Raw genomic sequence first — 25608 nt, 5'->3', positions numbered from 1 at the left:
TCAGAAGCACTTTAACGCAAGTACAGTTATGCACCACCTAACCACATTTTAGTCAACAACTGACCGTCTAAGTGATGGTGGTCCCCTTCCACGACTGAAAAATAATATCCCTCCCTCACAGTGCTACTGCTGCTGTAGCAACAGAAGGTTCTGGACAGGCCCCACATCTCACAGGAGCCAGACCTCCGCCTAAGCACCCACTCTTATGAAGGAGAGTGAGCGAGCCCTTGGTAAACCTCTCACCGTGTGCACCAAAGCTGTCCAGGTTAACACTTTGCTCCCTCCATTCCAAAAACAATGCTCCAATTTTATATTCTAAGCCTTTTGTAAAACAGAGCTTCAGAAGAGTGGGGAACTCTGCTCCTCAAATACTCATTCTTCCACTCAGCTGACCCGCGTGAAAACCAGCCACAGCCTGGCTGCCCTTCTGTCCTCACTTCTCATGGCCCTTACACGTGAGCTGCTCTATGACGACGCATCACAGCCAACTCCTCTCCCCATCTCTGTCTCCGCCACAGTCTTTAGCACCTGTAAAATGGGCACACCTGTGCTGGGGGGGCCCCACTCTTCCTTCAGGTCTGCACTTCCACTTGAGGCGTACAATGGTCTCGTTTCCACCCCCTTCGGACAGGGGCGAACACCTTCCTGAGCCTGGGCTTGGCCATGCGAGCAATTCTACTCAGTTTCCTGCTGCTCAGGGCTGACTGTTTTATAGCAGGTTTTGCAGCATATTTATCTTTTCAGGCCTGTGAGAGGAAGCTTCGTAGGTACAGGTAGTCATCTGTACACTCAGGTTTCTCAAGGACATAAGAGTTGGAGAAAAGCAGCGAATTACTCTCTCAGAACAGTGCTGTGAATCAACAGCCACCCATATACCACTGGATTCTTAAGCACTTGAAGTTGCCTTAGGAAAATACAGTTCAAAAATATATTCAGAAGCTCTTGTCATCCACATGCCACAGATGTGTAAGGATATTTGCGGTAATAACAACTAAGGTATGGATGAGAATGCATAGTAGGTGCAGAAGAAGTGCTCAGTAAGTGCTCGTCCTGTGGAAGGCAGGTCCCCTTAAGAAGTCAGGGGCATGCCGACCTCTGCCGGCATGTGATCCTGGGAAGCACTGCTGCCCTTGCTGTGACCTTCACACCCTGCCAGTGCGGGTTTCCCTGTAAGAGTGTCTGAGATGACTAGGTGACAGTGATGGCCTAAGGAAATCCAAAATTAAAACAATGAGCTATTTGTGTTCCCACTTCTACTGATGATGGCCAAACAGATAGCAGAGAGCCAGAGCCTTGGACTTTTCCAAAAGGAAGAGATATCAGAAGAAGTAAAAATAAAAAATAAACCAAAGATATACCCTTTAAATAGAAGCGCCCCTACTTTACTATATTTAAAACAATTCTGATAGAATATTATTTTGCTGTTTCATACAAGACAAATCTCTTTTTTCCACTTTTCTTCCCCCCTCTCCCCCTCTCCCTCCCCCTCCCCCTTGTCCTCCTGCTCCTTTTCCTCTTTCTCCTTCTTCTTCTGTATGGAGAACTCCAAAAGCATTTCTTAAAAGAGCAACAACCTACATTGCATTCATAGAGGATTGATATCTCTACAGTGTATTTTTTTTCACCTGTCACTATCTACAATTATTTCAGAATATTCCCTGTCAGGTTCTCTCTCTGCTACCCACAACTCTGGAAGATTTTCATCACCCCAAGGATGTATGAGAGAAATTTATGGTTTAATAGGTTAAACAACTCTGGCCCCCAGCATTGTACTGACAGACATGGCTTTCAAAAGGCAACAGATTTACTTGATGGTAAACTCTGACATCATCGGTAACTCCCTAAAGTCTGTCGTTATGTCACAGGATCCTACCTCATGCCACCCTCTGTTCCCTGATTTAGCTATCAGTAACAGGAATGCCAATGGAAACACAATAGGGACAGCTGAGAGGAAGGTCTCCCAATCTTGCAGGGACCCCTCCCCCTCCTCTGCACCCTGTCACATACACCAATCATGCAGTCCTGCTCTTGGCACACTACCAGAGTCCTCTCCAGGTGGGACCCGGCCCTCCCACAGCCATTTACTCTTTCACACACACACACACAACATACACACACACACAAATCAAGATAGAGAAACCTCAAGCAAGCAGAGATTTGGTGACACTTTGGACTCCATGATGAGTGCTTTGGAAGCTTTTTAATGAACAGAGCCTGTCTTGTGCTTCCGAAGTTCTGTTCAAATCAAAGCACTGAATCAAACAAGGATCGAACATGGTAGGGAACAAAATGGAAAATAAGACCCAGTCCTTGCTCTTAAAAATCTTACAGTCTATAGGAGAAACTGCATATGTGCTCACAAGAATATACAATCAGTTCCTGAAGAGAAATCAGTGTGTATGGTGGTGAGAAGACAAAGATTATTTTGAAGATCAGAAAAGGTATCTGACTCCTTCATGAGCTTGTATAATAAGTCACAGCTCACAGTGAGCTGCGTCATGCTTTGTCTTTGACCTAAAATCATACACCTGGAAAGACCCTAAAGGATCATTTGACAAGCAAAATGGTATGAGGGAAACACACACGCACACACACATATACACATGCAAACACACATGTACACTGCACACCACACACATACACACACACATCATCATCATCATCATCAGAGCCCTGCTCGTGGCTCCTGGCTACTGACCTGGGGACCTTGGGCATGTTGTCTAACCTCTCTGAGCATTAGTTTCCTCTCGTGCCAAAAGAGGGCAATAATTCCACCCTGCAGGATTGTTGTGATAAGTAGACATAACATATATCAAGAAGCTCAGCAGGTACTACATGCTCAGCAAAGCATATCTCCTGATATCTGGACCAGGTTCCTCAAAAGTGAACTTCAAAAGACTCTCAGTTCTTATCTTTTAAATATTCACTCATTTATTCACTGTTTCATTCTGTAAACATTTACAGTAAGGTCTTTGTGTGCCAGACACTGCAGAGTATGAATATAAGATAATCCCTGCATCTAGGATATGATCTAATGGCATAGTTTGATACTGCCCAAAACTTGATCCAAGACATCAGGCATAATACAGGACAGGGAAGAAAGGGGGCATTGATACACATCTCCAAGTCACCTATGCACAAAAGCTGAAGATCAGTGAGGTTAAGTAACTGGCTGAAAATTGCATGTGTTATTTTTTTGGACAAACTGAGATGTGATCGGGATCTTTTGATGACTAGTTAACTCACAAGATTATCTTTGAGCCTGTAAGACAGACCTTCCTGCACACATCCTAGAGCCTTGCTACACAAAGGAGAGGCAAGGACAGCAGCAATAGCATCACCTGGAAATTCACTAGAAATGCAGATTCTCAGGCTACCTAGGACTTCCTGAGTCATAACTGGCATTTTAACTAGCTTTCCAGATGGTTCAGATGCACGTTGAAGTTTGAGAAGCACCACTCTACAGAAACTTCAAAAGACTGTCAATTCTTGTCATTTAAATATTCACTAATTTATTCACTGTTTCACTCAGCAAACATTTACAGTAAGGCTTCTATGTGCAAACACTGCAGGGTATGAATACAGTATAATCCCTGCTCCATGGGATATAGTCTAGTGGCACAGTTTAGTGCTGCCCCAAACTTAATCTAAGACACAGGGCCTGTCGTGCAAGGGACAGGGAAGAAAGGCAGCATTGATACATATCTCCAAGTCACTGTGTACAAAAATACCATCTGCTTGTTAAAACAATCAAAGTCACAGACAGGCCTGGAGTCAGACCAGCCCTGCTTCTCTCTGTCCAGAGGTGGGACCTCAGGCAAACTGCCTCCTTTTGAGGAATCCCACCTAAAAAAACAAGGTCTTGGACTTCAAGAACATCCAGATTCTTCCCAGCTCTCTTCATTTCTTTCTAACTCTTCTGATTTTATTTATTCACTTGGCAAATATTTGAGTGACACTATCTGCTGGGGAATTGCTTCAGTGCTGGGAACATTGGTGACAAGGTAAATGAGGCCCTGTCAGCCAGCAATGAGTACCACGCTGAGCACTGAGACAGGGTCATGGGATCTGGCATTGCTGGATGGCTGCTTTCCATTGGATGGTCAGGGAAGCTTCTTGGAGGAACAGGATTTAACTTGAGGTTGAAATGGCAAAAGGATAGAGCCATGTAAAACTGAGGAGGAGCCATCTTAGGATGAGGCTGAAGGTGTGAACAAGCTCAGTGCTTCCAGACGTGTAAGGAAGGTTCCAGCATGTGAAGGGGAGAGGAGGGAGAAGGGTCGAGTGAGGCCGCACAGCAATGGAGTATCCAGCCACATGAGGCTGAGTAGCCAAGGTAACTTTCTGAATTATTTTCTGTGTGTGACCAGAAGAGTGTTAGGCAAGGATCTGATTTTAAATTCTCTTCTTATAAAATGAGGTATGGAATTGGCTGCTATGGACTGAACTGTATCCTCCCCCAAAAGTTATATGTTGAATCCCTAATCCCTGGTACTTCAGAATGGGACTGCACTTGGAGACAGGTCTGTGGAGAGGTGATAAAATTGAAACAAGGTCATGAGGGTGAGCCCTAAACCAGTCTGATCGGTGTCCCTATGAGAAGAGGAGATGAGGACACAGACACACACAAAGGGAAGGCCATGTGAGAGAGGACACGGGGAGAAGACGGCCGTCCACAAGCCAAGCAGAGAGGCTTAAGGAGAGATCATTCGTGCTGACACCTTGATCTCAAACTTCCAGCCTTCAGAGCTGGGAGAAAATAGACATCTGTTGTGCAAGCCACTCGGTCTGTGGATTTCTGTGACAGCAGGCCTAGCAAACTAATGTAAATTTAAGAACAATGATCTTTATAATGGCACAGATGAAACAGCAAATTCTCCTGTACTTCTCTAATTGGAGCATGTTCATATAAATGCTGACTTAACCTTTATAACTCTCTCCAAATCTTAAATTGGGCTTAAAAGTCCTTCAAGCTAGCAATCTGAGCTCCAGTTCTGCGTGATCCCAGAGTCCTTTTCCAACAGTTCCTGAACTAATCTCAGGCAAATGCCTGCGTTTCCTCATTACGTTATCCTGCCTGAGTTACTTTCGGCTAAGAAACATAAAACAAAAAAACTCATGCTGTTTCTTCAGGTTTCAGTTAAACTACTCCCCCATTTTATTTATTCTGTGGCCTTAAATTCTAAGGTGCACCGTCTTTTTCATTTTTCCGCATTTAAAAAATGCGATTTGGAATTGACATGAACCTACAGTGTGAGTGTCTACCTGCCTTGGAGCTGTTGTCAAATCCGGGATGCTTCAAACAATCACTGGCATTGTAGAAGCAAGAGAATGCGACCATCTTCTGTTCCTTTTGAAAACGTCGATGGAAAGGCAGGACAGAGGCTCTTTTTCCACTTTGAATTTTCAGTTATGTAGTGGCGGAGATTATGGAAAAAGTATAGCTCTCACTTAGGAAGGCCAGGGTCCAAATCCCTGGATGGCTGTGAAGACGCTGCCTGCATTCCAGGGTGGACAGTGTCTTCACAGCTGTCCTGTCCTGTGGGCTCCTCTGTGGGCTTCACTGCACTGCCTGGATCTCCGTCCCTGGTTACCAAGCTCTGCACGCCCAGTTGCCCCTGAAAGCTGCCTCCTCCTCTCTGCTCTAACAGTGACATAGTCGTCCGTGGAGGGGCTCATGGCACTTGCAGCCCGCTCGAGTGTGGACACTCACTCTCCACCCCTACCCAAGCCGTCAGTGTCCTCCAGGTCCCTAATGTGGCTCTACCTGCAGGTATAATCTGCTGCTGCTTGGAGGGTCGGGGTGTTCAGCTTCACCCCTGGCTGTTTCTCTCATTGCTCTCATCCAGGACATCCCCCTCTCTGGGGACCTTGATCCTCATCTCCACCTCCTTCCCACCCCAAGCTCTGCTGCCATCCTTGCATCACCAGGCCGACATCTGTGAGCCATGACTGGACTCCAGCCTAAGCAACAACACAAGACTCTCTCTCAAAAAAAAAAAAAACAAAAAACAAAAAAAACAAAAAACCCAACAAGAAAAACTGGCACAGAGGCTAGGGAAATAGATATTTAAACAAATCATTACAAAGTGTGCAAAAAGAATTAAATATCTTCACCCTTTTTTACTGTTTTCCAACCTTGTATCATTTTGCTCTTTTTTCCTTCTCTAAGGAATTATCTCTTGCCCTCTGGTCTCAGGTTGACTATGTAGTTAATTAACAGTTATTAATAATTAACAGTTCTACTCAGCCACAGAGCAGCCTTTCATTACAACCTGAGTGATTTTAAGGATGCTGAGTTAAAGCTCTGAATTGAACAAAAACTGAGTAAGGTTCTCACTGATGTCACCATAAAAACCCTCCAGGGAGGTAGCAGTTCCTTGAAAAGAAGCCAAATTTCACTTAGTCAACAGCACAAGTTAAGAGATTAGAGAACATTCAGCAGGCAACTCCCTCTCTGATACTAAGCATTTAAAACATTTGCACGTGTGTAAAATTTGCACCAGCGTGATGCACAGAGCAAGGACACTGACCAGAGAGCTGGATAACTGAGGTACAGCCTGGATGAGAGCCTGAGAAAGGTCTACCACCCACTCTGTGACTCCTTGAGGGGTCACTCACAATGCTGTGGAAATCAGGGTCTGGAGTACGCACACCTGGCTTGTGCCAGGCTTTGCCCCCTGGAAGGTATGTGGGTTTGGGCCAAACTTCACAAAGCCTCTGCTTAGTCAATAATAATAATACTAGTAGTAGATAATAATACACTAATTGTGATACAAGTTGAATATCCCTTATCTGAAATGCTTAGGACCAGAAGTGTTGTGGATTTCAGATTTTTTTCAGACTTTGGAATATCTGCGTTATACTTACCTGCAGAGAATCTCTAATCTGAACATCCAAAATCCGAAATGCTCCAACGAGCATTTCCTTTGAACCTCAGGTCAGCCCTCAACATCAGTTTCAGATGATTTTGGAGCATTCCAGATTTTGGGTTTTCAGATTAGGAATGTTCAACCTATAACAATAACATCAACCTCATAGAGAGGATTACTACTGAGATAAAACAGGTCATGCACATGGTAAATGAGCTATACATTCTCAAGTTTTAAAAAAAATTTTAAATTTTTCACACAGTAAAATTCACTTGCTGTACAGTTCCATGGGCTTTCATATCCACATGGATTCTTGTAACCATCACCACAAACAGGATACAGAACAATTCTAAGGCCCCTTAAGAATTCTTTTGGGCTGTTAATTTCTAATCAGGCCCTTCCCCAGCCCCTCTCCCAACTCCTAAACCCTGCCCCTAGAGGCCTCTCTTCCAGAGCATCATATGAATAGGATGCTACAGTTGTAGCCTTCTGAGACTGGTTTCTTTCACTCAGTACTATGCATTTGAGATGCAGTCACATTGTTGTGTATATTAATACTTTGTTCCTTATTACTGAGTCTTGTTCCATTATGTGAATGTACCATAGTTTGTTATTCTATCCACTCAGGGAAGGACATTCGACTTCTTTTCAGTTTTAGACAATTATGAATAAAGCTGCTATAAATATTCATTACAGTTTTGTAAGATATAACTTTTTATTTCTATAGGATAAATAAGTATCTAGGAGTGGAACTGCCAGGTCACATGGCAAGTGTAACATTTAACTTCAAAAGCCACTGCCACTGTCTTCCAGGTGGCTCTACTGTCACATCCCCACCAGCGATACTGGTACGTCCCACCAGAGATGTATGAGAAACTGGCCTGCTCCACCTTCTTTGAAGCACTTGGTGTTGTCAGTATTCTTTATCTTGCTATAATAGGTATGCAATGCTTGGGATTTTTCTTTTTTGGAAGATAGAACATTTATATGATACTGTGTTTAATCATCTACTTTTGATACAGTTTAGATGTTTGCCTCCTCCAAATTTCATGTTGAAATGTGCTCCCCAGTGGTGGAGGTGGGGCCTGGTGGGAGGTGTTTGTGTCATGGGGGCAGATCTTCCATGCATGGTTTGGTGCCCTTTCTGTGGTAATGAGTTCACACAAGATCTGGTTGTTTAAAAAGAGCCTGGCACCTCCACCTCTCCTGTTGCTCCCTCTCTTGCCATGTGATACGCTGGCTCCCCTGCCCTTTCCGCCATGATGGTAAGCTTCCGGAGGCCTTGCCAGAAGCAGATGCCAGCACTATGTTTCATGTATAAACTGCAGATCCGTAAGCCAAATAAACCTTTTTTCTTTATAAATTACCCTGTCTCAGGTATTCCTTTATAGAAATGCAAACAGACTAACACAACTGTAATACAAGAATGTTCAGGAGCAGTGAAGGATACAGAAATCAATTTATTTTAATGGCTAGCCATGACCTTTGGAAAATCTTGAAAACTGCAGCCTGGTGAAAAGGTATTCATGGTTCGGTTCTGTCCACTTCTCCAGCCTCATCTCCTGTCATTCTCACCCTTGCACCCTTCAGTCCAGCCAGATCGATAATCACGCAAACTAATATTTACTGAGTCCTTATGATATGCCAGGGCACTAAGCCAAGATTGTTACATGTATTACTACTTCATCTACTCATGGTCCTAAGAGGTCAATATTAGTAGTAGTAGTATTTCTATTTTACATGGGAGGAAACATACTCAGAGAGATCAGTAAACTTTCCCAAAGTTACACAGCTGTTAAGTGGCAGGGCTGGGACTGGATCCCTGTTCCCCAGACGTGCCACGGACCCCTGACCTCTGAGTCTGTGCTCACCTCTTCCCTAATACAACAGTATTTCTACCCCTTCTACCCTCAAGCCAGGGCACATGCTCTGCCTCCTCTGTGAAGCTTTCCCTGGCTCCTCAAAGGCATCCTTGGTTGTCCATATCTCTGCTGTCTTGATGCCCATTGTTTATTGCTTCATTTCATCTTTCAACACGTCATGCCTTATTTGCTGTGTACGTGTGCCTCCTCCACCAGTGACTGCAAACCTCCAGATGTCAGGAATCACATCTTGTCACCCTTCCACTCCCCAGTGCCTACTACAGTGGCTGGCACCTGAGAGGTGCTCAACATGTGTTGTCGGAGTTGAGGGACAGCTAAGGCTTCTGAATAAGAGGCCAGGCGGTGACACAAGGGTCCACTGAGGCACGGGTGTTTTAAACATAAGCTCACAGTACTACAAAATGCATCCGTGCAATGAGCAACAACGTAGAAGCAAAGAAAGGGCCTTACATAAACTTACATATAACTCTTCATATAGACTCTCAGATAGCCATTCCTATCAACATCAAACAGAACGTGAGGTATGATGCAAGATGACAACAGGAACACTCACCCAGTGTTAACAGCTTCAGGCCAAAGGGCAAAAAACAAGATTTTTTCCTCTATTTATGTGTCGCAGGGCTATTAAAATTATTCCTATCAGTCTCAATAAAGAGGATCATTTTTAATATTAAAAAATATAATAAATTTATTTGCCTAGAAAGTTCCTTGAAGAACATGGAGTCATCCTTTGCCTCTGGAAAACCTGAACACAAGCCATTCCAGATAGATGGGTGATTCAGCGACCAGAAAACAGCTCAGACATAAAGGCCAGGAAAAGGTAGCTCTCTGCAGTGTCTGCATCCCATGAATATATGTTAAATTCATAGATTAATTTTTTAAATCAAAGCATTTAAATAGTATGAAATGTCAACAGTCAAATGCTTCATGGGCCACAGGGCTCTTCTCCCATATTCTCCCAACTAAGAAATTTCAAAACTATGGAGACCATGGATGTGCATTAATGAATCCAGGACTTTTTACCTATCTTGCTTACCTATTGATAAATGTTTGCAAATTCTAAAGGCTTCAATTGTGAAGTTTAGCCTGTCTCTCATAATTCAGAGCAAAGCAGCTTAGAGAACAAAAGGCATAAATGAAAGGACATTCATACAAAGAAGTATATTAATATTTCAATCATGGCAACCCAATTTGCCGTTCCCAGGCCAGATTAGGAACTGTTTTTCTCCAGCATCAGTTCCCAGGACCCACACCCGCATTGACATGGTTCAGTTCCCCAAGAATTATCTGCTTTGGTTCCAATACAGGTTTATCCCTCTACAAGTTCCATAAGAACACATTACTTATGCCACCTCCTCACCTTCTCCCTTTCATTTCACGTTTGCTCCATCAGTTCATCAAGGTTCACATGTAGAGAGTTAAATAGAATAACTGTTTCCATACTTTAATGGAGATAATAAATATTTTGAGAGAGGCAGAAAAAAATATAGATCAGAAATATACTAGTGTCTTAATGACAAATTTCTTTATCGGTGCTTTGAGGATCTCATTATATAATGCTTCATGGAAGAGGGTGACTTCATATAATTTTTTTTTTCTGAGATGGAGTCTCACTCTGTCACCCAGGTTGTAGTGCAGTGGCACCATCTCAGCTCACTTCGACCTCCACCTCCCAGGTTCAAACGATTCTGCCTCAGCCTCCTAAGTAGCTGGGATTAGAGGCATGCGCTACCATGCCCAGCTAATTTTTGTATTTTCAGTAGATACGGGGTTTCACCATGTTGGCAAGGATGGTCTTGATCTCCTGACCTTGTTATCCACCTGCCTCAGCCTCCCAAAGTGCTGGGATTACAGGCATGAGCCACCGTGCCCGGCCGACTTCATATAATTTAATCAATGAGAGAATTTGCTTTAGAAATTTCTAGGCCCATATATCATGTAAAGGCAAACAATAGGCTTGTTCCATATTTGGTAATTAGTTATAAACAGCTGCACTTTGGGATAAAAAATATTATGTCCCCCCTTGTATTTGCATGCAAGTGCCTTAACATATTTCACAGTGACAGCTACGAGCTGGTTTATATATCTAATGGAGACTGGCAAGACAAGATGACCTTTCTAATTGTCATTATGAGAAGCACAATTGCAAGTGACTTTGAAACACATGGTAAACTTCATTATGCTAAAATATAAAAGCTTCCACTTTGGGGCTCACAATTAATATTAACATCAGACCTCCTGAGAAAACATGTACTCTAAATTTCATATTGTATAAAACCCTTTCAGTACCAACGAGAGCATTTATTCACAGTCTTTAGGCTTCTTCATAGATGCTATTAAATATTACGTTAGACATGGCAAAATGGAATGAATAATCCTGGAACATTAAAGGAGGGATAATGATTACCTTCCCAGCATCGGGTCAAGTGCCACGCAGGGTGGGAACAGAGAGACTGACTATAAATATGGGTCCAAGGAGGACAGAGGATGTGTATACAGGAGAGTCAGTGGGGCCTGACTCAGATCACAGGGACAGGGACCTGGTGGGGCTTAGCGCATTTCATCCAGAGCAGGCGGACATCGTGGGAAGTCAAGGTGGTCAGAGGAGCTGTCCTAATTAAGCAGGGAAGGAGTGTAGGGAATGAATGTGTGGATAGATAAGGGTATGGGATAGTCCAAAGGTGGAGACGAGAATGTGAAAGGCAGCGGGAGCTGCCAAAAGCCTTGGGAAGATGTGGTTGGGGTGGAGGGAGAATTTGACTCCCAACAGCTGCAACAGGTAGAAAGGTGCCTTCCTGAGTCCCAAATCAGAGAAATTTCTTATGATTTATGATTACATATCATCAGTGGAAAATGATCTTTGCCTTAATACCAAATGCTGTGTGTCATTTGTGCAGAGGAGAGTAGGGAACTGTTGCAAACCGGTTTTTCATGCTCCTGGTGACAGTTTCAAAGGTCATCCTGTCTGGCATCCTTCCGGGACAGGGACAACCTTTCTCTACCATTTCTTTGAACCCCCTCCCTTAAACTGCAGCTTCAAGGGCCACAGACACCATCAAGACACTCTCCGTTCACCTATTAAATAACAGCATGCTTCTGGGAGGAAAAAAATTAGTCCCATGGGCAGGAGTTGTTTTTCTAATGGATCAACTTAAGAAAATGGGAAATAATAAAGAAAAAAAAAGCCAAAGAGAGTGAAGTACAAAACATGAGATGCATCATGAAGAAAAATAAGGTAATGGGTAGGATACTGAGCACTTCTCTCAGCGTCTGTATTTTAATGGTGGAGAAAATGTAAAATAATGCCTTGCACAGATTTACTGAAAAAAGTGAAACTGGTTTATTAAGGTCTCAATTGCAGTAGTTCCCTGAATATCACATTTCTTTGAAAGGCCAGGTCCAATGAATATTAATACACAGAGTTGAAATGGGATGCCGCTACTCAGGAAGACTGGTCTATGTTGTTTAGTAAATCATTTGCACCCTAACGCCTTAAGAAGCTTAAAATCCATTCTACACTGTTACCTCAATATGTTATTATTTTTATAAAGATTTTGTTCTTGGTTCATTATTAATCACGATAAGGAGTTAATTTCACACACACACACACACACACACACACACACACACAAATAGCAAAAAATTATTAATAATCATATTATATAAAGAGAAGAAAGCCATTAGGTGCCGCCTTCAAAATAAAACAAATAGACAAAAGACATGGGCAACACACAATGAAAAAAAATAGGCCTGGCATGTCAGCTCCCTCCTGTAATGCCCACACTTTGTGAGGCCAAGGCAGGTGGATCACTTGAGCCCAGGAGTTCGAGACCAGTGTGGGCAACGTGGCATAACCCCGTCTCTACTAAGCTGGGCATGGGGGCACATGCTTGTAGTTCCAGCTACTTAGAAGGCTGAGGTGGGAAGATCACCTTAGCCCTGGAGGTAGAGGTTGTAGTTAGCCGAGATCATGCCACTGCACTCCAGCCTGGGTGACAGAGTCAGACCCTGTCTCAAAAAAAATAAAATTATAAAGGCACAAAAAAGCAAGTTCAATGTATTAGTCAAAGATATGCAAAAACAAGGCATGAATAAAATACCAGTCTATTATTGTTATTATACTAATAATTTTTAAAGAAATAATATATATTAGAAAGGATGGATTGGTAGTATCAATTAAACTGCTATAATCCTTTTGAAAGTCAATCTGCAGCATGTATGGAGCCATAAAAATGACTGCACTCTTTCTGTCATTAAACCCAATCTTGGCACTTCATCTTCTGAAAGAAATTCATGAAATGATCATTAAACACCTCAGAATGAGGAGGTAGTTAAGCAAGTTACAGTATATTGATTCTTGGAGTGTTATGTACGTAATAAGTAATACATTGGAATACTATATTGCCACCAGGGACACAGAAGTGTATAATGAAGAGTATGGCTCTGAAATGAAACAGATGAGTCTCATTACAGTTCTTTACTTCCCATATACAGAAACTTGAGCAACTTTCTTAATTCACTGAGCCTCAGTTTCACAAATCTGTGGATTGGGAATAATAAATTTGTCTCAAAGTATAGTCATGAGGATTAAGTGGTTCGATGCTCTCACTATTGTCCTATAAGGTTAAGGACAGATAGACGATGTAAAATTGCATCTGCATTCTCAGTGTAAGTGTGAAAAAAGTCTGCCTATGCTGCAAGCACAGAAGAGAATGCTAAAAATGCAACCAGGGGTTCTGTTACAGAGGTTGTATGATGAACATTCTTCATTCATTAAAAAATTTTTGTTTTATGCTTATGGTAGTTTTTGAAATACATTTAAAATTTATCCTAGAGTGACTCCAGAAGTTTCATAAGCTTTGACTTGAGACAATTTCTCTATAATCTGTAGGGGAGAATTACTTCACTTCCAAAAGCTGACAGGTTTGCAGGATTCCAGACCAGTGGGGAATGTCAGTGTTTGGTGACCTTCTTAGGGCAGACATGAAGTTGGTATCCAGCCACTATTGTTACTCAGTCTCTGAGAACAATGGAGTTGGGTGAAGGGTACACAGATGTTTGCCAAATTCCAGTGTATGTGTCTCACTCAACGTAATTGGTACATATGAACCAAAGTCAAATGCTGGATCCCATTCAGAGTTACAAAGAAGCTCAAGATTTCAGTCACATTGTCCAAACAAGACAGACCTCCATTCATTGATGGACCATGCAATCATAATATAATTGCATTTGGTTCTTTGTTGGGGAAGGAAAATATAAGATTTGGGGATACACGAAGTGTAAAGCAGTCATAATAAACATAGGAAAAGAGAGACATTCATAATGGGTTAATACACCAAAAATTAAACACCATTTTGGCAAATAAAATTTGGTTATAATTAAACCAAAAAGCAAAGTGTGCCATCAGTTGTTAATGAGTTATTAAGACTCCAGAAACTATAATGTCAAAAGAAAAATAAAATGGCATTCTATGACTATGCAGGCAAGTGGAATATGAGCATGCCTGCCTCATAAATTTTTGATGATGCCAAGTCAGTAAATCCTTAAGCAATTCTTGCTAGTTTTTTTACTGGCCATAAATATTAAATTTCAGTGCATTCACTCAGGGTTGTCCACCCCTACAGTGATCCATCCTCTCCAATTACAGAAAAGTCTCGATGGAAAGTGGATTAGACAGAATGGCCATCCTCAAGTCCAAAACATAACAGGACTAAAGTAGAATGGGTCCCGGGCAGCGAATACTGGCTCCTCAAATGCTTTCCTTTCCAGTCAGGGCAGGAAAACATTCATCAGCATACCCTCTCTCTTTTACAAGAGCTCAGCAAATCTGAAAAATCAAATTAGCAACAAATGATGCTCTCTCCAACAAATACCATCTCTCTTGGGTTGTTAACATACGGCAGCTTCAAAGAAGTACACAGCTAAAATGGCAGGGGTGTGCACAGGAAGCCATAACTCATAGCAATGCCAAAAAGGAAAACAAAATATTTCTTACCAAATTAATCACTGAAAAAACTGTGACCACATAAAAGATGTCATATTTAGTGCAAGTAAAATTAAATTCTGCAAAAACCTCACAAAATCAAATTTGGTTTACAAAGAATCAACCTTCATTCCTGAAAATCCTAAATTGTAGAATATTTTAAATGTTGTTTTATGTAACTAAAGTTCAAAACTCACTCAAAAGAAGCCTAGAATGATTGCCATCACATGTTGCAAGTTGAATTCCTTGTAATCAATAGGATGACAAATTAGTAAATTCTTAGAATCAAACAGGGCTTCTAACCACTTCTTTACCAGAAACTGAGTAATGTATCAATCTAATAACCAATGCATTTACCTATATGAATACAAAGGACAACATTGACATTTCAGCATTTTAGAACAGGAAGCAGAACTCGCCTTTGAAAATATACAAAAAACTGTTTTGAAGTTAAGAAATATGTATCCAATTAAATTGCTACAGTTCGGCTTCTTTCTGATTTATGGTAGTATGCCAAGTTCCTCTTAGTCACCCTTCAAAAATAAAGAATTGAGGTTTTAATACAAAAGGTATGAGTTTCATAAGGGCGATAACCTACAGAACTTCCTACTACTGAGTTAAGTTATCCATCTGCTATAGCAAAATGGCAGATAGTGGATCATCATTTCAGGCGCAAAATATAGGGAGGTGCTTGAAAATTTCAAAAATGAAAAAAAATTACCCATCTCTTCAGGGTGTTCAACATCATCAATATCGTAATTATGAATCTACGAGTGTGGTATTTAGGTAGGGCAATGTGGTTGAGGGTTGAATAGAGAGAATGACATTAGGAATCAATTTCATAAAGAACATAAAGCAATGCTGAAGGCAAAATGACAGGTAAAAAGGATTCAGAAGGTGGCCTTGCCCCCTGGAGGCTCTTCCTAAACCTCAGCTTCTTCACCTATAAAACAGAGATTCCAGTGGAGCTTGTACCACAGTGGTCCAGAGGATGAGATGACTAAAGTACGTCAAGCCTTAGCACAGTGATTGGCTCTCAAGGGCTTGAGAAACAAAAAGAAAGGGAAAAGTCTTTGTTACTTAAAAGAGGGTGACTTCATACAAGGGATCATTCCTTTTCTTCAAAGAACACATTCAATCCACAATAGCTATGGGTCATCTGTGCACATAGAAATCTGCGCCCAAGAAATACATGCTGAATATCATAGTAAAGAGCAATGGAAGAAGAAATCTGCAACTAACTTAGTTTTAAACCTTTAAGGATCTATATAAAAGATAATGTGAATAACAAAATTAGGTTCTATTAATTCCAGGTAAGTTCTAATAATCACAACAATAATAATATATTTTCAAATCATATGGATGATATTAAAACATAAAGCATATTGCTGAAGTTGTGCAGTTAACTGAGGTTGTTATCTCTCCTACCTAGGGGCATTGAAAAATGGGGATAGGAAGAAGAGTTGGATGCAGGCAATGACCAGGGATGTGAAATGTTCTGCAATACATGGTTTGGTCCCGAGGCAAAAAATAATCCCCTTACCCAAAATATGACAAATAGACTCTTCTTTAAGATCATGAAGTTCCACCCACCACCATTCTTAGCTTAATCTTGAGGACATTATATGAGTGTGTAAGTACATGTGTCTACCAACATTATCAAAGCCCAGAGTTCATATGAAATGTACAAAGAGACTCTAATAGGTACTGGTTAGTAAGAATAATCTACAAAGCAGAAAATCTGGCAGATATTTAAGAGACACATGCACCCACCCTATTACATAGAGTCAAGTTCCTGCTCTAAATGAATTAGTATGTTTTAAAAAAAAAACTGCCTATTGCAATTTGGTATGAAATATAATTGAAAACATCATTGCATTTCCACCCAGGGGGGTAAATGACGTAAGTATTTTTAGGAGAGTATAGAAACAAGTAGAGAGACAAGTGAAAAAAGATGTAACAATGGTAGGGATTTCTAAAAAATACATGTGGATAAAAGTGGGAAAAGGAGATCAAAAGTAGTTGAGAGCAAGAAATAAATTAACGAAGTATAAATTGAATTACGGAAATTCACATACAAGGAGCTAGAGTAAAAAGGGACCTCAGTAGCCAACAGGGACTATCTAATTCATCTCTGGACCATGAGGTTCTGCCATGGCGCCAGAATATTCTAAGTACTCAATAGATGGTGGTTGAAAGGAGGGATGAATGGATGGATGGGTGGACGGATAGACAGACGGATGGACAGATGGATGGACAGATGGATAGATGGATGGATAGATGGATGGATGGATGGATAGAAATGCAACCTCAAGATCTGGTTTTACAGTACTACATATGAAACAACTGAGACTCAGGTAAAATTCAGTGACTTGCTGAAGATCACTCATCAAGCCTCACATTCTGATGTTATATATGCCAGATGCTATGCAGATGATTACGGAAGAGCAGGACTGAAATTAAACTCACACCCCCTACATCCTAATCCAGCTTTTTGCACTGTATTGGGATGCCTCCCAAAAGAATTATCACAGCAACTTAATAAAGGAGGGAGAAAGTTAATTGCAAATTTCAAGCTTAGAAATTCACAGGCAAAACTGGCTGAAGGGAAATAATCACACTAATAGTGATGCAAGGATGTAACTGGAAAGAAAAAAATGGAGAGAATTTAAAAACACAAACAGATTTAATCAGGGTCCTGATAAAGTGATAAAGTAATCAATAAGGCAAAAATAAATAAAAAGATAAATGATTACAGATGTAAAACCCCAGCCTATCAAAAAACCTGAGGGAAAAGATTTTGAATTTTTTATTTCCTTCAAAAGATCCTATTTGATGTATATTTTTTTATCTAAATGACCGAAGATTTAGAATTTGGAAAGGCAGATACATATCTATTTCCCATATAAGCATCTACATTTCTTGACACACAGCACCGCAACACTCACCTGGTTCCAAAGCAGACAGCTTTGCCCTTGGTATCAAGAGCGCTATCACCATTCTGGCCTGGAGAGCTAGGCTGTCTTATAAGTAGGTCTTACCCAAAGCTCAAAGGAAAGAAGTGACATTGGGTGAGTCTCCAACGTATGTCCTCTAGCCACTTTTCAGGTACCAAGTTACATCTCAGCATAGTATCAGACACTGGAAGATGTTGTATTTAAACTTCACTAGCCCAAGCCCTAATTCACCTTCATAGTGCAATACTCTAATGTTTCTTAAAATTTGGGGGATCCTAGAATGACCCCTCTAAAAATCTGCTGAAAAACTGGATCTTTTTTGTGGGAAAAACTATACATACCTACATATCTAAAATGTGTATGTGGTTTCAGTCTTTCCTATCCACAGTCTCTCCTGCTTTGAAGGGATGCCCTAACATGTTTTTGTCCAGAGGTAGTTGGCAACAACCATCGGATAACATGTTTATCACCTAGGTAGTAAAATACTACATGCAATTTACCTATATAACCAACCTGCGCATGTACCCCTGAACCTAAAATTAAACGTTAAAAAATAATAACACAAGTAAAAGAGCTTTTGCATGTGTTATAAATCTGTTCAGGAGGACTTTCCAATGTGCTTTCTAGATAATTGTCTTTAAGAATTTAGCAACACTCTGATTTCCCATAAAACTGTGCTTTTCAAGTGGCTTTTGAGGAAGGATGATACTTCAACTGTCTTTTTTGCTCTGACTTCTAGGAAGTTCATTATCACATCATATTCTCAATCAAATAATTAACACGTCATTGGCATTTTCTTCTGTCTTCGTTTTTTAATTTTATTGCTGTTAATTTTATTGTTTTTATCTTTGCTACATGTATTTTCCTGGTTCTATATTTCCTCCCTGTCCCTGCCAATAAAAGAGACCCATAGATTTTATTCTTTCATTCTACTTTTTCACAAATGTTTCTTCTACATATATCTGATATATATGGAAAAAAGAATTACTGTCTATATATGCAGAACTTGTAACTCACAGGATTTCTAAACTAAAAGACTTTCATAATAGGTGTGAGTGAAATTCTGCAAGTAGCTGCACCCATGAACTTCAGAGTTAAACCAATATCTCAGTATAATCTGTCACTGCTATAGTTTCTTGGTTTGATCTCCAAACCTCATATTGAAATTAGTCCCCCAATGTTTAAGGTGGGGCCTAATGGGAGGTGTTTGGGTCATGAGGGCAGATCCCTCACGAATAGCTTGGTCATCAATGAGTGAGTTCTCACTCTATTAGTTTCTGGGAGAGTTGATTGTTAAAAAAAGAATGTACCATCTTCCTCCTCTCCCTTTTTGCTTCCTCTCTCACTATGTGGTCTGCCCACGCCAGCTCCCCTTCATCTTCCACCACCAGTAGGAGCAGCCTGAGACCCTCACCAGAAGCTGATGCCAGCACCATGCTTCGTATATATCCTGCAAAACTGTGAGCCAAAGAATTCGCTTATCTTTATAAATGACCCAGCCTCAGGTATTCCTCTATAGCAACACAAATGCACTAAGACACTCCTGCTTCCTTTCATTAGCTATTTCAAGCTCAAAAATTATGAGATAGTTCCAAAAATTAGAGCAGGATCTTGTCATTGTGAACTTACAACTTTTCTATCTAAAGCAAAAGGTCCTAACCCCAAACCATAATTGGAAAGATGCCTCTACTCAAACTTCATTACCTTTAAACTGCCCCTTCTCTGCCTTCCACTCCCCACTTACTCACTGAAAGACAAATGAGTTTAGGCTGGGCACAGTTAGCCATCATGCTCAGAAAAATGAAATCTTGCTGCTTGGTATTCTCACTGAGAATCTCTTTCCTTAGCTTATGGATCCCCCTACACAGATTCCTGACAGCTCACTGGGCCATAGACCCAGCCAGATTTTTGAGCTACATCTGCAGTATCTTTTCTACTCAGGCAGCTGGCATAAGGTGGGAAAATTCATTAACATGCTAATGATGTCCTATTTAAAATTCTAGCCCTGATTATTCTGTGATTAAATCTCTCCCCTTGACGTCGGTTTCCTTTATAGCTGAGCTACAGTGCGAAATCAACAATATTAATAAAGTACAATACAGATTACCAATGTATACACAAGGGATGGTGAAAAACAGCTACGTAAATCTGAGGGCTGTCTTTTTTTCTTGAAAAGCAGTTGTAGGCCTGATGCGTTGGCTCACGTCTGTAATCACAGCACTTTGGGAGGCCGCGGCAGGTGGATCACCTGAGGTCAGGAGTTCAAGACGAGCCTGGCTAACATGGTGAAACCCCGTCTCTACCAAAAAAGTACAAAAATCAACTGGGCATGGTGGTGGGTGCCTGTAATCCCAGCTACTCAGGAGACTGAGGCAGGAGAATCACTTGAACCTGGGAGACAGAGATTGCATTGGGCCGAGATCACACCATTGTACTCCAGCCTGGGTAACAAGAGTAAAATTCTGTCTCAAAAAAAAAAAAAAAACAGATGTAACAAATTGTAAAAGTTGCTGATTTTTTTTTATCCCTCCTTTCTTTAAAGAAACACACATATTGGAATCCACAATAATTAAATGTTTATAGTTAATTTCCATAAATATTCAAGGCTTAGATTGATTTAGCTTTTCCTTCTATTTCACTGCACTTAGCATTGCTCAGAATTCAAATGGTTATCCTGAAGTCCTAAAAACAGCTGACAGGAGTTAAAGTGCACTTTTTATCACCTCTTTATAGAGACTGTGTCTTGGTGACAAAAGCCAATGGATTCAGTGATGATGTCTGTCTCCCTTTGCCCTTGAGTACCTTGGCATATTTCAGTTCCTTTTCTATTTTCATATTGTTCTGTCTGCTGACACTCCAATCTGAATATCTGACTCAGACAACTCAAGCATCTTCCAAGAAAGACAATCAAACTTACCACTACTCTCATTAATTTGGAAAGTGAATAAAGAAGCAGAAGATTCAAGGCCTGGATCTGCAATCCAAAATGCAGGAAGAAAGGACTCATGTGTCATTTTAACATCTGACCCCAGTAAGTAAACAAAAATTTGTGGTATAGTATATTTACTATTTTAAAAGACATCATGCTGGATACCAGAGCAATACAGTGAAACCTGAGGACAACGTTCTGACCTCAGTGGACTCACAATCTAGCCAGAGACACAAGATACCAGGATATCTTAAGTGATCAGTGCAGCAAGTTCATCTCAGGTGAATCATTAAAGATACACTTCACATCATTAAGTGGTCACTGTATGAGAGACACTGCTAATTGTTCCCTAAGACTGCAAATCTCCCCTTTTGCTATGGAAACAGAACTCAGGACTTCAGCAGGGCACATTGCTGCTGAGGGTAAGGACAGCTCCCAGCCCCCCTTGCAAGTAGCTGTTACCATATAACAAGGTTGAGGTCACAGGGATGTGGCTGTAGCAGAGACGTGTGCAGATTTCTCAAAGGGTACTTAAACAGGATAGGTGAGCTCTCTTCCTTTTTCATTTTCTCTGACTGGACTTGGACATGCCTGTGGCTGGGTCAGCCAGGTTGGACTGAATGGAGCATATTGTGGGGTAGAGGAGAACAAAATAGAAGAGTCTAAGTCCCTGACAATCAGTGTGGCTTGTTCATCTGTGAGTTGCCTTTTTCCCCCTGAAGGTTGCATTCTACAACCATTGTTGGGAATCAAAATCTTTTTTAAGAATACTACATATTGCTCATTTCTTAAATGGTTTCATTCTCTAAGACTAAAAAGAGTCATGGTACATGCATGCATATGTGTATGGGCGTAAGCACACGCTCCTTTGTACTTCCCCTATATTTAAACTTGAACACAGAGCTCCCTCTGAATTTTTAACTCTCAAAACACAAAAATAGTTGAATATAGACTTTGGCCCAGTTTTATCACATTTTAATAAATAAAAGTTTCAATATATTCAGGTATTCATTATTTATTTGTTTCCCACACTCTCAACCCTAAATTATTAATTTGGTTCACCTAAAGCCAACTCACCTTAAATTGGTTAAAAAGAAAAGTAAGCATGTGTAAATCAACATAGGGAAAAGGGTGGCTGATCCAGCCAAATCCGAGTGTAAAAACATAAAGAGAGGCTTCACAACAGTAATGAGCCATCTGCAATTTAGAATCATCCATGGTAACAATCTCTCATTCCATTTGTTTATGTTTTATTCATCATTTTGAAAATACTTAGTGAAGTGACAATGATGAGATTCAAAAAATACTGCATGGTCCTTTTTTAAAAAAGAGATATTAATGGCTTTCAAGAGCTCAACTGTTCAAATGAAAATACTGCTGGACTAAATTTGCTCAAATTTGTTCACATCTTCTTTATTCTTGGATATAATATATTCTTCATTTTGTGATAAAAAAATTATGTGGTGACAACAAGAAATTTTGTAGTTTTCATTGTTTATACATTTTAAAAATCAATAGCAGAAATCTACTTAAAATGTACAGTGCTCACCGGATGCGGTGGCTTATGCGTATAATCCCAGCACTTTGGGAGGCTGAGGCAGACGGATCACCTGAGGTCGGGCGTTCGAGACCAGCCTGACCAAAATGGAGGAACCCTGTCTCTACTAAAAATACAAAATTAGCCAGGCGTGGTGGCGCATGCCTGTAATCCCATCTACTTGGAAGACTGAGGCAGGAGAATCACTTGAACCTGGGAGGCGGAGGTTGCAGTGAGCCGAGCTCGCACCATTGCACTCCAGCCTGGGCAACAAGAGCAAAACTCTGTCTCAAAAAAAAAAATGTACAATGCTCATTCCTATCATGACAGAGTAAACCAGGCTGTGGTGTCTTGGGTGAGCATGTTGTCATTCCTTAGTACTATAGTTATTTAGGCTCAAATGTACTGTCTCTAGTTACATATACAGCAAAAACAAGGCTTGACCTTTCAGAGTGAAAGAAAAAAAGATAAGTACCGAGCTATTAAGCCAACTTGAGAGTATTCATTACGAAGAAGACAGAATGACTACTGAACATACTCTTTGATTCAAATATCTCTATGAAGAAATCTCTCTCTACACAAATCGGTAAGCCTTTAAAAGAAAATTTATGCATCCCAAAATGATGCATTTAACTTCAGCTAGCTGATTTTATATCTCTCAATCTAGCTTATGAATACTAATCTTCATTTACTTCAATTTATGGAATATTTACAAAAGCCCTATTTCAAATCTGGTTCCTATCAGCCCCGTGCTTTTCTTATTTCTTCTTAAACAAGCATGCTTTGTAAAATATAGCCATTTATTCATATGTATTTCTTTCATTTGTTTTAGTTAATGATGACATTTATTTAAGAACCATGATATGCTATATGTGGCCCAACTTTTAGTTTCTAGGAGCAATGGAAAGGCAGGTGCACACGCGCGCGCACACACACACATACACACACACACACACACACACACTCCAGGATCTTTGTAAATTAATCTGCACCACTTAATCTACCCAGGAGATAGATGTTATTCTTGTCATTTTACTGGTGCAGAAATAGGTTCTAGTATTTAATAAAGATTACATCTGAATTTGCTTTTAATGATTTTATTCTGCATATTAGAAACTGAATCATCAGAAACTCCTTACTTGTTTTAAGAAATTAGTTTATACTATCTCAATGTGCACCGAACCAGCATCTTCCGAGACCATCCCCCTGGGTGTAAATCTCAGAGTAACCTCAGTTACTGTTAACAACTAGAAAAGGAAAGAACACAAGAACACTTGAAGTCCTCCGACAAGCAGACACTTTGGCTAAGGCAGCATTTGCCTCTTCCACATCGTCCTTCCTGGGGAAAGAAGCGCTCAGAAAAGTGCACACATAGCAGAGCCACTTTATGGTCTTTCCTCAATTTTCTCAGGTCAGCCTGATTTAGTCCATGATTGTGCAGACCAGGAGACTGAGCCAAGGGACAAAAGGAAGATAATTGTCACACAAAGAAAACGCTCAAGACCTTGCCAAGGGAGAAATTGCTCTAAATAATAACAAGGCTATTAGCAAATACAGGGTGGGAGGGGAAGCAGAAAAAGAAAAGATGTCACATGTGAATATAAAAACAAAAGCTGACAAGTAATTCCACCCAGTTTGCCAAGGCGACTGCCAAAAATGTCCCCCAGGAAAAGGGCCATGTGTTTCATGACGCCCTTCACAGTGATGTTCACATAAAGCACAGAACATTCCGCCTGGACACAAAACACAACAAATATCATCAACATCTCGCCGCGTAGCAGTTGTGCACTACCTACCATAGGCGGTCTCCTGGTGTTCCAGTTCTCTTCTCAATCTGTCGTAATCTTCTTTAACACTTCCCAGCTTTTTGACATTCCTGGAACTCAACACCAACAGCTTGCTGAGGAGTCCCTCCAGCCCTTCTCTCTCTGATGTTAATGATCTAATCTCCTCGGTGAGGTCCTTAGCTGTACAGAAATGGTTTCCTACAGCACATTGCGGGAGAGAAGGAGGGAAAATGAGCTTTACAGCATCCACACACATGGAAGATCCGGCAGCAGCTAACGTACATTCACAGCATGGGCAAAGAAACTGAACTTGGAGATTATGTACAACTTCCTCAGCAGTCCTCTGGGGAAAGAACCTGGAAAGGCACTGCCCTCCCTAAACTGGAAAAAAAAACACCAGCCTTTTATCACCTTATTCTTGTTATGTCCATTTTAGGAGTTCTATTGGCTAAGCCATGTCCTGTGAAATATGATGACACAAAAATGTCCCAGTGGAATCCAGAGAAACCACAATGTGTCACTCTATTCAAATAGTATACAAATGTCAAAGAGATGACATATTATAGTAGGGTGGAAGGAGACTGGGCCATCTAATTAGAGTGGACCTAAATTAAATTCCTAGCTCCCCTGTTACTCAAATTGCATGACCTGGAGCAAAGAAATTAGAACATCTGGGGCAAATTGCTTATAAAATATGATTGCAATAATACCTGAATTACAGGTAGTTACAAAAATAAACAAGAAATTCTGTAAAGCACTGAGCAAAATATATGGCATGTTAAATGTAGCAGGGTTGCAGGATACAAGGCCAATATACAAAAATCAATCTTATGTCTAAGTATCAACAACAAAAACTGGAAGATGACTTTCTAAAAAAAAACAATTTACAAGATATTTTAAAATTCAAAATATTGAGGGGTACATTTTTAAAATACATGCAAGAGCTCTACAGTGAGAACTACTTTTTTTCAAAAACTGCTGAGAGAAACTCAAGACAAGTATTTTAAAAGATACACTATATACATACACTGGAAGTTCAATATTGGTAAGATTTCAATTTTTCCCATGTTAATTCACTGATTTAATACAATTCCAATCAAAATTTTATGAGGCTCTTTTGTAGAAATCTATTAGCTTATTCTAAAATGTTGAAGAGTGAGCCAGGCATGGTGGCTCACACCTGTAATCCCAGCACTTTGAGAGGCTGAGGTGGGTGGATCCCTTGAGGTCAGGAGTTCAAGACCAGACTGGCAAACATGGTGAAACTCCACCTCTACTAAAAATATAAAAATTAGCGAGGCACAGTGGGACACACTTGTAATCCCAGCTACTCCAGAGGCTGAGGCAAGAGAATCACTTAAATCCGGGAGACGGAGGTTGCAGTAAGCCGTGATCTCACCACTGCACTCCAGCCTGGGCAACAGAGTGAGACTCCTTCTCAAAATAAACAAATAAAATAAAATGTAGAAGAATGAGCCCATGAGTCTGAGGCTGTAGTACACTATGATTGCACTTTTGAATAGCCACTGCACTCTGACTGGGCAACATAGCAAGGCCCCATCTCGAAGAAGAGAAAAAAGAAGGAGGAGGAGAAGGAGGCTGAGAAGGAGGAGTAGGAAGGAGGAGGAGGAGAAGGAGAAAGAAAAGAAGGAGGAGGAGG

At 40.7% G+C, this 25608-nt stretch overlaps 1 protein-coding gene across 1 annotated transcript in view; it reads right to left on the bottom strand.

Annotated features, from left to right (window-relative positions):
• DISC1 (DISC1 scaffold protein) overlaps window positions 1-25608 on the bottom strand; it is a 365698-nt gene that overhangs the window by 170202 nt on the left and 169888 nt on the right. The window contains exon 9 of the mRNA XM_064383602.1: window positions 23958-24146. Within this exon, the coding sequence (XP_064239672.1) occupies window positions 23958-24146 (189 nt within the window). The remainder of the gene's footprint in view (window positions 1-23957; window positions 24147-25608) is intronic.

This window comes from Aotus nancymaae, unplaced genomic scaffold (assembly GCF_030222135.1).
Source record: "Aotus nancymaae isolate 86718 unplaced genomic scaffold, 86718_ANA_hifiasm-v0.15.2.pri h1tg000032l_0, whole genome shotgun sequence".
In the NCBI taxonomy this organism is placed as follows: domain Eukaryota; kingdom Metazoa; phylum Chordata; class Mammalia; order Primates; family Aotidae; genus Aotus; species Aotus nancymaae.
The sequence above is the reverse complement of the archived record's forward strand: the minus strand, read 5'-3'. Positions and strand labels throughout refer to the sequence as shown.